We start from the raw sequence: 12,307 nt of genomic DNA on the forward strand, positions 1-12,307 counted from the left end.
GGGAAGGGTCAACTGACACAGTATTTTAAAGATGTTTTTCTGTTGCCTTTTTTATTTTTAAGTGACCTCCTATATATATGAATAGATAGAATGTTTTATGAGTATAAAACCAAGTTTTAACTTGCTTCCTGACATGAAGAGTTACTCTACTAACAACTCATGTGCAACTGGTACTCTTGACCTCATTCCAACGGTTTAAAAAAAAACCCACCCACACAACCCATTGCGCTGCAGCTCTTAGGTTTGACCTGGCTTCATACTGGTGCTGGGTCTCTCGATTTCCTCTACCTTGGGAACTGATATTTAAAACCACTGCTCAAATAAGTGTCTCTTCCTCAACCTTTCTCTCGTCTCTCTCACTTTCCCTCCCCACGTGAGCTCTTCTGGATGTTTGATTTCATTCTTTCCCATTAGAAGTGGCTGATTTTGTGTCATTGCTTCCTATATTTACATGTATCATGGTTTTTCAGTGGGGTTTGGTTTTTTTTTTTTTTTTTGGTGGTGGTGGTTGTTTTTTGTTTCTATTTTGTTGTGAGGTTGTTTTTATTTTGCTGTTCCGAACCGCGCGGCTCTCAAAGCGGTGACTGGGCTAACGTTAAAGGAAGACATTGGGAGAATTAGGTTCAGAGCTGGACACCAGTTGACATACCCAACCGGTCTTGTCTCCTGAGGTCAAAACAACTGGCCACAAGAATACCATTGGAAATTGAAAAAAAAAAAAACCAACAAAAAAACAACCAACCAACTACAGTATTTATGAATTTTTTGGTCTGTGGTCACCATGAACTTAAGTAAGAATTGGACTAGATGTTGGACTAGATGAGTTGGACTAGATGATCTCTATGGTCCCTTCCAACTCTAAAAAAAAAAATTCGGTGAAATCTCTTTGCTTCTGTCAAAGATGATACGTGCAGCATCGGTCCTGTCGGTCGCTGCTTGGGGGTGGTGTGGGGAGACCCCCATCTCCTCGCTGGGCACTGCCCCACTCTCCTGGGCGTGTGGGTCCTCAAAGCTCTGTCCAGTCTGTTCCTAGTCCTCCCTTTTCCTTTTGTCATTGCTCTACTTGTATCGCCAGGAAACCTCATTTCATTTTGGCTTGTTATGCTTTTGTCAGGTGAGTACTACACTATAGAGTGTGTTTGTTTCTCTGCGTTCTCTGGGGGTGCCTTGAACACAATTAAAGCTCATTGCAAGCTGATTCTGGAACAAAAAAGGTAGTTTGAAAAAAAAAAAAAGGAAAAAAATAATAAAAAAAGAGAGAGAAAACAAAACAAAAGCAAAAATGTTGGCTGTGTTATCAGGAGATCCCAGTATTTATATCACAGACTTCCTAACATGTGATGACTCAGGCGTCAGAGTTTGATGCTGCAGTATAAAACTATTATTTTATATATTGTACAAGTAATTTATTAAATGTCTTTCTAAGGGTATATGCTGCTTTTAAGATGCACTATATTTTTGGATCTAATCCTTGTATTATTTTTTTTTTTTTTTTCCCAAGGAAGTAAAATGTGCTGCAAAGGCAAGCCACAGTGATTAGTATGCTAACTGCTACTTCTCTTTAAAAAGGAGAGTGGGAACTAGATACGTAACTTTGCTAAAATGGATTAACTGCTGCCAGAGAAATTCTTAATGTGGTCGTTAATCTGGAGTCCCAACACTTCATCAAGTCTGCATTCTAAAGAGCGCTTAAATAGAAGTTAAAATGCCTAGGTATAGAGTTAGATTTTTTTTAATATGTAACATTATGATTGCCTAGTAAATAAATAAATAAATAAATAAATGAAATCTGCATGCTGGAATCACTATAATCCTGTAACGAAATGAAATGGGATCCGGTAGGAGGAAGCTGGGTGAAGCGTTGCAGTTCTAGACCGGGCACCATGTCCTCACTTGTAATTCCCTGCCGTGGTGGCTGAGAGGAGGAGAGGGGTGGGTTTGCAGAACAGAGGACCCGTAGCGAGTTGTGCCAGGTTTCCACAAGCTCGTGGTGGTTTTTTTGCTCCTCTTCACCTCCTCTACCATCGCAACGGGGAGCGCCGCTTTCATCTTTTTTCTTTCTTTTATTTTTTTTTTCCCCTGATCTGAGATGCGTTGGGAGATGCCTCCGGGTGAATGTTGTAGCCTGTGGTTGGTCGCAGCGTTTTAAAAGTCTCTATTTTAGGGTTGCCTAGAGAAGGTTGAGCTCAGTAGGAGCAGTGGAGCTGATGGCCTTGCATAAGGAAAGGGATCTGCTAAATGTGGAGCGGTTTATTTTTATCGGAAGTGAGGTGCAACTCAAACCATTAACATAAAGAACTTCTGCTCTCTTTTCCTGCTAGAAATTTTCTCAACAGATTTTGACTTCGTTTCAGTTTTGTCTCTGCCAACACAGTCCAAGTTAATTTTATACCCGTATATATAATACATGTATGTATGTATACATACATCTATAATTCTAGTCCGAGTGTGTGTTTGTGTATTTTCCTGTTTATAATACATATATGTATATTTATAATACTCCTTGGAGTATTTCATGACTCAAGCATCAGAACTGATGCTGTAGAATACAATATATGTGTATATGCATATGTTCAAATACGGTGTGTATATTTAAAAGATCTGGTGGTGGTGGTGGTCTGTAGAATAATTATTCCCTTTACTCTCAAAATTTGAATGGCATTACTTGCAAAGACTTAAGTGTACAGTATTTTCCTACACTCCACCAAGATAGGTATTATTTATATCAAAGTCAAATATTGGTATGCATTTTAAGGTATTACACGGATAACGTCGCCATTTTTGCAAATAAATTTGCTTTTTGGCAGGAAGGAATGCTGAAAATACCTTTTTATAAGGTCATTACCCAACCAAACGACTGCTAAAAAGCCGGTGAGATGACTCCTGTTCTTGTACAGATTTTAGTGGCTGTGGGCAGAGCCCGTTTCCGTAGGTGAAAAAGTCACTGCACGGTTCGTGCGGTGCCACTGTTGTCCCTTTTGGCTAATTAAGGGCATGCAGAAAGAAACTAGCATCCTAAAATAGAAATGGCAACTGGCAGTGTTTGATTTCATTGATTGCTTAGAAGCAGAGACGGTCCCAGGCTACGAACCCGAACGACCCTTCCGTTCCGGAGGGAGCCCAGCGGGGACGGCGGTCGCTGGCCGGGCTCGTCCCTGCGACCGGAGGATCCCACCACCCTCCGGGCTGGGGGTTGTGGTGGGACCCTCTGCCCGGGATTTTGGCCGTGGTTTGAGCCCCGTTCTCACTCCTGCGTGTGCTCTGCCTGGAGCTATCTGGATCCCTCCGAGCGGCAGGAATATGCTACTAAACACTTTGGTGATATTCCATGGGTGGTTGTTTACTCGCAGTTCCGAGCATCACCTTTGATTTCAAGGGTGGGGATGCCCCAAGAGTTTGTTCCAGAACCAGTTGGTTACAAGTGCACCTCTTATATATGCCTTACAAACTTCAGAGGCCATATTCAAAACAGGGTTTTTATCAGTGTATGCAAGGGGGTGCAACCCCTCTTCTCTTCCTCCCCAGGTCAAACAGTATGGACAGTTTTCACACATATCTACCTGTATAACCCTCTGTACCTCTCATAACTGGTCAATGACTGTAACAGGTTACATCAGGTGTTTTTTCTACATACTTTTTACACAAATTCTATGCGATTAATGTAACTTAATTCAATGCATCATTTTATTGTACTAGTTCTTAAGCTTGTCTTTATTTTTTTTCTAGGTGACTGTGGTTTCTTGTGATTTTTATTGTATAAATAAATGAGGTGGCTGTTGATGCTTACTCTCTGTTACTAAGAATTTTTACCTTTTTGGAAGAAAGCATTGCTATGAACTAATGAATTTAAAACGTCATTTACTCATTGTAAATACAGTATTGTGCAAAAAACAAAAATGAAAAAAAAAAAAAACACCCGACCCTTTTCATTCATTTGAATTGCTAGTGTTAACTGAATTTTGTCTAGACACCATTTCTGTTGATGAAATAAAGACATATCATTATGTATTGTACATCGACTCGATCTTGACTCTGAAATGGGTGTTGCAGTGCCCGGTTAACACGCGGGTTGTCATTGAGATTCGGGAGGGGAGGTTGGATGTGGTTGATACTGGCCAGTGAATCTGTGAACCAATGAAGAGACCTCCAGTCATGTGGTCCCGTTGCTAATTTCACTCCCTGTCTTTGATCCAGGGGTCCAGTTATCTTTGATCTGCTGCAGGAACGGCCGAGGGTATTTTCGTTGCAAAGATGAAATAAGTTGTTTTGGAAGATCAAATAAGCTGTATCTATACCCGTTCCCCTAGTGCTTGACTTCAGGCGATTCTGCTAAGCCTTTGTTTTGGTCTTCTAAAGTGTGAGTGTACGTGTTGGGAGGCAAGGGGAGAGGTTGGGGGGTTGTTTCCCCTTTACAGAAAACCTGAGAGAAATCGAAAGAGGTTTCTGTAGAAAGAAAGAAAAGGGAAAATAGCTGAAAATCTCTGTGTGTAACCCAAATAGGGTATTGTTCCTTTCTGAAGCAGGAACTTGGGCTGTGGACCATTAGCATCACTTAAACTGCAGAAGATCCAGAAAGGGAAGAAGAAATGGTAACAACCTTGGATGCTCTTCCCACCAGCGGGGTGTGGGGTCTAGCAGGGGGCATTTGGTCTCTGGGATTCCCAAGCAGGTGGTGGCCACCACTCATTTGGGCTGGATGCTCAACAGCTTGGCAGGAGGAGACCTGGGAAGGGGGAAGTGGAATGACCCTGGTCCACACGCTTGCTGGGATGCTGCTATGGGGATCAGGGAGGAGGACAAGCTGCTAGAGGGAGGTCCTGGGGATTTTTATCACCAGACAGGAGACACTAGAACATGTGCCTGGGCTACCGTCCTTTGGAATACAAACTGCATCCTCCTCCATCTGCAGCAGTGACAGTTGCCTGTGATTTTTCAATCTTAAAATTCTCATGGAAGAAAAACAGAAAATGTTGCTTTCCAGAGCTTCCCGGGTTTATGAGTCTTCCCGTTGAGCACACATGAAGAAAGCTTCCCACCCCCTCAAATCTGTCAGATGTAGCATCCACCACTTCTTACACATACCCTGGCAGTAGAGAATGTACTTCAGCAAAGCTGTTTCTGCATCCCTGATGGGTTGTTGCTGGCACTTAATGGCCACCATCTTAAATATTTCCTTTTTTTTTTTTTTCTTTTTGCTTTAAAATACTAAACAAATGCACAGGCAAACTGTCAGCGAGTTTGTAGCGAGGCAGAATATGAATGCAAATCAGGTGCACTGGAGCAAAACCACTGTGATCTCTGGTAATCCTTCTTAAGCTTGACTTTTTTTTTCTTTTTCCCTGCTTTCTGTTAGCCTTGCTTTAGAGTTGTCAAGTGGTAGAGGATTTTTATGCTTGAGGAAACTGGTGTAGCGAATGAGCCTGGTCCGAGCATCGCTCACCGTTGAGGTGACGGCAAGTGTGAGCTGTGATAAGCTTGACAAATAAAAGCAGCTCAAAACACATGGCCAGAAACAGGCCCAGGGACAGTCAGAGCAAGGTGCTTTACTTTGCAGAGACACAAGTGGAAGGACTGCTTCCTTGGGCTGCAGAGAACCCAGAAACGCAGCCCTCCAGAGCAAGTCTGTCCTCCCAAACTGAAAATAAGCTCTTTTTTTTGGCTCTGCTTGTCCTTCAGTTCCTCTGTATGAACTAATGAGACGGTGAAGGATTTTCATGACCCTGAGGTGACATCTTGCAGATCTTCTTGAACAGCAAACTGCAGAAAAGTACAGATATTTTGCACTTTAAATAAATCACCCGGTTTTACTTAGGTTCGTATTTGAAGCTGAAAGTATTAGCTACAAGGAGGCTACATGAGCATGGACAGTCTCTGTCAGAGCTGGAGAACTGAACTAGCATGGGTGGATGAGCGGCAGCATATTCTTCAGCTGGGTTTTTCTCTCTGTTAAATCCCCTGTTCTTTCAGTTTCTTTCTTCCATCTTTTATTCATTGGCTGCTGAAGCCTGGGGGAGATAGAGGCCATGTAGCCTTCCAGGCTACTTTCAAATCAAACTAACCCTTTCTTGTAGGTGTCCCTGGCCTTGCGCTACCTTGAAGGTCTGTGGATCAGGCTGGTTTCTGATATGAACACTACGAGAACGCACGACAAGTTGCACATCCCAAAAATATTCTCCCAAAGACACAAGGGAGCACACACTGACCACATCCAGCTCAGTCTGCATAAGGAACACCTGGAGTCGTGGAGCGAGCTGCTCGTTAACACCAGCAATCAGAGTGGGGTGCTCTCAGGATTGGCGTAAAATGGAGGTTAATAAAACAAGTGTTTGCTTCCTTAAACTGTGTTATGGATTTAGCATTATAGCGGTGGGAGAGGGGAGCGTAGCGACAGATAATCCGATTTTAACTCTCTTCTTGAAGGTGGTTTGTGCTCAGTCCCTTGCTTTATTTCTTCTCCTCAGAATGTCATTACTTCTTCATGATAGATGATAGCTCTAGGAGCATGCTCTGAAAGATAACGAGAAAGAATGGATGAAGCTGAATTACCTTAAAGGAGAAAAAGAAATGCTGTCATAGTAATTAACCCAACACATACACAGGTGGGAATCTGGTGTTTAGCTGACAACATAATTAACTCGTAGGGCTTTGTTAAGGGCTAGGGAAAGGGTGGGGAGATGGGCAACACCTGGCTTTTAAACCAAAATAAACACCTGAATCCCTGAAGTAACTTGCCTGAAATCACTGGACCCGTGTCAGAGACCTTGCTTTATGTGTTGAGGAGGTCTGTATGTTTTTGATTGCTTTAAAACCGTATGAAGATGGACTTAATTAGGTGAGTACCACTTTCTGAAATTGAGCTTATCTGTTTGCTGCTGCTTAAATCCTCGGAGAGGTTGGTTAGCTGTCAGCTGCTGCTGAGCCCCAAAGTTTCCCTGTGTTTGTGCAATTGGTGAATGGTTACTTTTGGTTACCCAAGTATCTTTTGCAGGATAATTGGGACACTGCTTGTCACCACTGTGAGCTTCTCCTGAGTGCTCCAGGGCAGAATAAAATACAACTAGTGTGGAATTTAAGTTTATTTTTTGTTTAGAAGAGGTGTTTTCATAGAAGAACTGTACAAAACCAGCAGTAGTTACCAGCAGGTGTGAATGTGAGTGCTCAAACATCCTGGAGGAACACTGGGTTTTACCAGCCCCTTACCCCACCTCTAGATTTTCCTGGTGGAGCTCAGCTGTCTAAACAACTCCTACAGAGTTATTGGGTTTGTTATTTCAATGTACGTTCCCTCTTATCAGACTGTTCCCAGCCCCAGGAGGGAGAGGGGGTGAGCAGCCAGTTAAATGAGTGGATATTTATTCCTGGAGTGCTGTTGAAAGGCTGAGTAAACAAGCCTTGTTCTGGAGCAGACTGCGAGCATTCAGGCTGAATAGCAGCTCTCTCTTTCATATCCTGCTCGCTACCAAGTGTTTTCCCACTGGGTAAAAAGGCTCAAAGCTGAATGGAGACTTGAGAAGTAGGGAAAAAGAATTGAACAGCACAGAGGAATAAAAAAAGCAATGCAGTGAGGGAAACCGGACCCAGTGAATCGTAAAATTTCCCCAGCTTTTTGGCAAAGCCAGGATTTCAGCCCCAGAGACTTTCTTTTCTGTGAATTAATAAAATCAGCTGCCCTATCTCAGTCCAATTCTGTGAGCTGGGAGTATCAGCTTTACCAGCTGCTTCGTTATCAGCTTGATCCCCCTCCTTCACCGTGAGGAGGGGGGCCTTGCTTTTAAAGATACATTGATTACTTTGTAGCCAAAAATATAGGCTTAAAGAAACGAGGCTCTGAAAGCACAGGGCTCTCTGGAGGAAAGGATGGGCCAAAGAATAAGGAATAGACATGAGGGTGAAGAAAATTCAGCACTTCTTGAAAAACAAATATCTGAACTTGAGTGCCCAAATGCCTAGTTCTTTCTGAAAATCTTGGTCGAGTAGTTTTGGTTTCCTGGGAGAGAGGTTCAGCTATAATATGGTTAAGAATATTATAAATCTTCTAATGACCTCCAATTCTGTTTTGTGACTCCAGGAACTTATCCTGGCTCAATGAAGAAACACAACCACTAGATAATATCAAGTTTTCCCATCTTCTTGGTATATCCTTGGGTACTCTAGCAAGGTCGGTCTCTCAATACAGGTTTAGGCTTGGGGTGCCTAAATGTGATAACGTAGTTCCAAGTCATCTGAACGACGGTGCCTTCGTGAGAAGAGTGTAAATATTCCCAGCCCATCAAATTAAAACTCAGGTCTTAGTGCACACCTTGGGATTCTTTATGTAACTATTGTAACTTTATACAGCTATCATATATAGGAAAAAGAACCGATGCTGGACATGCTCAGGCAGCGTGCAGCTGGGGTCCTTGGCTTTAGAAAGACAGGAAGAAGGCACAGGTGACAAAAGACCTCAAATGCAGCTAGCGATGAATTAACACAGCCTCTGGCTTTTGTAGAAATGTTTGTGTTCAGCTGTTGAGTTGTGATGACCCTGTGACACTCAGAAGATGCAACATCAGGCTGTGGCCATGCTCAGCTGAGCTTTCTGATATTCTGCAAGTCAGGTTTGTAGAAAATTACTGAGGCGGAAGGCTGCTTGATCCTAGCAAAGGGTGACTTTGGAAGTAAAGATCTATCCCTTTGTAATTGTTCAGTTGGAGTCCTCAGATCTCTTCTTTTCATCCCCCCAGAGAGAAAAATAGAGTTATCCGATGGTCCCGATGGCTTCACACAGCCTTGCACACATGAGGCAGTGAGACACCACCAATTGGTGCAGTGCTCTGAGGGCCAGATGCCCATTACAGGCTGTAATTCCTGCCTCTGCCTATTTTCAAGAGACCCCAGACTGTATCTGTAGTAGGTACACACTGACCTTTGACTGCATCAGCATGTCCATTTTACCAGACTTTAAAAATGTGGTGTGCACCATTCAAAGGCCTGACTGGTGCAAATTATGTTGTTGGGGTTTTTTTTCCTCATAATGTCATTCATGTGCAGAAGCCTATTGGCAGCAGCATAATTCCTACACACCTTTGTACATCTCTAACTTCCCAGTTGTCATTTCTGACTGTAGTTACACTCAATTCAGTGCAGCTCTTTTCACTGAGCTACGTGTGAAAAGCAGCCATTTAAAAGGCCTATTTGCCTAAAGGAAAACCACGCAGAAGTTGCCCCTTTGCTTCATAGCTGTATCTCCCCTTAAATAAAGGCTAAAATGTGATGAGAGATGCAAAATTTAGGGCAGAACTCTGCGTGTACCCATGATATCTCTTAGATGATAAGATAACCTATATTTTTCTCTAAGATGTATCCTCTAAGTGAGCCTTGGAAATTATTAGCTTGGAGACAGCTGTCAGAGAACAAATTGTTCACTACCACTTCAAAGCAAGCTGACTGTGCTCCTCAGTGCCAAGGTTTTAGAGGCTTGCAGGTGGCCTGCTCTCAGCTGTATGCAGTTGCTGAATTCCCCTGTCAATGTAGAGTTTGGTAAAGTTAGTTACCCCAGGTGTCCATCAAGTTGAGATCAGCTCATCCATACAGTCAGTGATGCTCTTGTGTTTGGGTGGACTGAAATTATTTGGAAAGTAACTCTTAAGTCATGCTTCCTTCTGTGCTTTGCCATGTGCACTATAATGAAGGTCCAGGTTGTCCTCAGAACCTAATAGATCTAAAGTCTGACCAGCAGTGGCTGAAGGAAAAGATATTTTTTCCCACTGGATTGGTCTCTTGAGCAGCCTTTAGCCTAATCAGTTTTTCAAGATTTGTGTCTCTCATTTTTGCTTCCCAATCTGAATAACGGATAACTTTGGACAATGCAATGACCAAGAAATTGAATAGAGTACAAAAAGTGAGTGGGTTGGGTGTAAAACTGAACAGTTGGAGCGTAAGTGTTTTTTCACGGTTTTATGCCCCAGTTGAACATGAAAAGAATAAATGGCTCTTCACCTCCACCAATTCAGGATGAAGAAGTTTTGAATAGCCTGGTTGGTTTCCATTATGGCCAAACATGGGTGGTCTGTACAAATCCTGCTGACAGGAAGGGCATTTCTTCTTTTTTATTTATATATATGTAAATATATATATATGATCTGATTTGAACTGAAGTCTGAAAAGATAAGGAATCCTCATGCCAAATATAGAAGCACCTTTACTTTAAAATATCACGTGCTGTGAGCAGGAAGCAACAGGTAGCATTCCTACATGAATCATATTTTAAAATGGTAGTACCAGCCCCTCACATAATGATCCCCACAGGCAGCCTGCCAGAAGCGTGTTACTTTCAGGAGTAATGACATTGCTTTGCAAACTGACTATATTTCTCCGCAAGATCTCTCCTGGAAGATAGCATCATTGCCATTAAACAGTAAAAGCTGCCAGGCAACTTCTGCGGGTTCTCAACAGGGTGCTACTGAAATTCTGTCTTGCTTGAATAACTTTTAGCACTTCACTTTTTTTAAAGAGCCTTCTCATCTCACTGTCAAAACCCAGCAGATTGACAGATTGGACTCTAGGCTGATGCATTGGAAACATCGAAGTAGGAAGTGGTTACATTGCATTTAAGTGGAAATTGAACGTGGCTTGTGCTGACTATATATTGTAGAAATTATAACTTCATGAAAACTGGACTCCACAAACAGTTTTTTGGTCAGCAATGCGTAAGAGTGCCTTCTGTTTCTTACCACGTAAGATTTGAAGCTTTTAGTTAGTTTGTTTGTTTTCATTCATTTAGTATTTAGGAAAAGTACTTTTTTTTTTTAGGAAGAGTGAGAAAATATTAAGCAGAATCTATAACTTTGAGCATTGTGTGAAGTAATCTGTGTGTTACATGCCCCCTAGACAGGTATTTAAGGGCTTGCTCCTGCAAGCATTTGTAAAGGAACTTTTTTGCTCTCACAGGACAACTCCTGTGATTTAGGGCAATCAGAATTCAAATTACGTTTAAAAACCCTTGTTGGTTCTTGGTTGTAAGCACTATATCTCTTAGCAATACTGACTGTAAGCTTGAAGTGTGCAGCCAAAGAACAGGAACAGCTACTGAAAGTGAAACTCTGTAGTTGTTGGCTCTGGCATTGCAATTATTTGGTGGTTTGTATGTAGGTCTTTTGATTTGTTCATTGAGCAATTATTCAACAACCGATTGCCTCTGGGAGATAACCCCTGAAGTTGGGCCATTGAACTCAATGCACTTGAGACTTCTTTGTCTTAGTGTTAAGCTGGCTGGAGCTGAACAAGTTTTCCCTGGAACAGTCCTCATGGAGTGAATTGTGGTGATGTAATGGGTATAAAGAAGCTGAGATTCGGTGACATCCTCAGGCCTCAATAATTCCCTAGTGATGTTTCTGCCTTCACTGTAGAAGGGGACCAAGCACATGGGAGCTCAGCTTGATCCAGAGGACGTGAGGCGTTAAGGGCTGTGTCAGAAGTGCTGCACAAGCCTCCCTGCCCCCTGTCTTGCCCCTTCCTCCCCGGGGCCACACAGGGAGCTAGTGTGCCTGTCTAGGCACAGGCTGGGGGCAGAGTGGCTGGAGAGCTGCCGGGCAGAAAAGGACCTGGGGGTGTTGGTCGACTGTTGGCTGAACATGAGCCAGCAGTGTGCCCAGGTGGCCAAGAAGGCCAACAGCATCCTGGCCTGTATCAGGAACAGTGTGGTGAGTAGGGCCCGAGAGGTGATTGTCCCCCTTTACTCGCCACTGGTGAGGCCTCACCTTGAGTATTGTGTCCAGTTTTGGGCCCCCTACCATAAAAAAGACATTGAGGTGCTGGAGCGGGTCCAGAGAAGGGCAACAAAGATGGTGAGGGGTCTGGAGAATAAGTCTTATGAGGAGAGGCTGAGGGAACTGGGGTTATTCAGCCTGGAGAAGAGAAGGCTGAGGGGAGACCTTATTGCTCTCTACAACTACCTGAAAGGAGGGTGTAGAGAGATGGGGGTCGGTCTCTTTTCTCAAGTCACAGGCGACAGGACATGAGGAAATGGCCTCAAGTTGCGCCAGGGGAGGTTCAGGCTGGATATTAGGAAAAATTTTTTCACTGAAAGGGTTATCAGACATTGGAATGTCTGATGCCCAGGGAAGTGGTTGAGGCACCATCCCTGGAGGTGTTCAAAAGACAGGTTGATGTAGTGCTGGGAGGTATGGTTTAGTGATGGTGATGCTCCTTGTTTGTTGTGTGGGTGTCTATTTTTGTCAGTTAGGTTGACGGTTGGACAAGATGATCTTTAAGGTCCCTTCCAACCTAGAAGATTCTGTGATTCTGTCTCGGTCAGGCCCCCCCCCGC

At 43.2% G+C, this 12,307-nt stretch overlaps 1 protein-coding gene across 1 annotated transcript in view; it reads right to left on the reverse strand.

The window, feature by feature from the left end:
* Positions 1-4,303: 4,303 nt before the first annotated feature.
* GJA10 (gap junction protein alpha 10) overlaps positions 4,304-12,307 on the reverse strand; it is a 9,257-nt gene continuing 1,253 nt past the window's right edge. The window contains exon 3 of the mRNA XM_014964444.1: positions 4,304-4,443. Within this exon, the coding sequence (XP_014819930.1) occupies positions 4,304-4,443 (140 nt within the window). The remainder of the gene's footprint in view (positions 4,444-12,307) is intronic.

Source organism: Calidris pugnax, unplaced genomic scaffold (genome assembly GCF_001431845.1).
Source record: "Calidris pugnax isolate Ruff unplaced genomic scaffold, ASM143184v1 scaffold219, whole genome shotgun sequence".
Taxonomy (NCBI): Eukaryota; Metazoa; Chordata; class Aves; order Charadriiformes; family Scolopacidae; genus Calidris; species Calidris pugnax.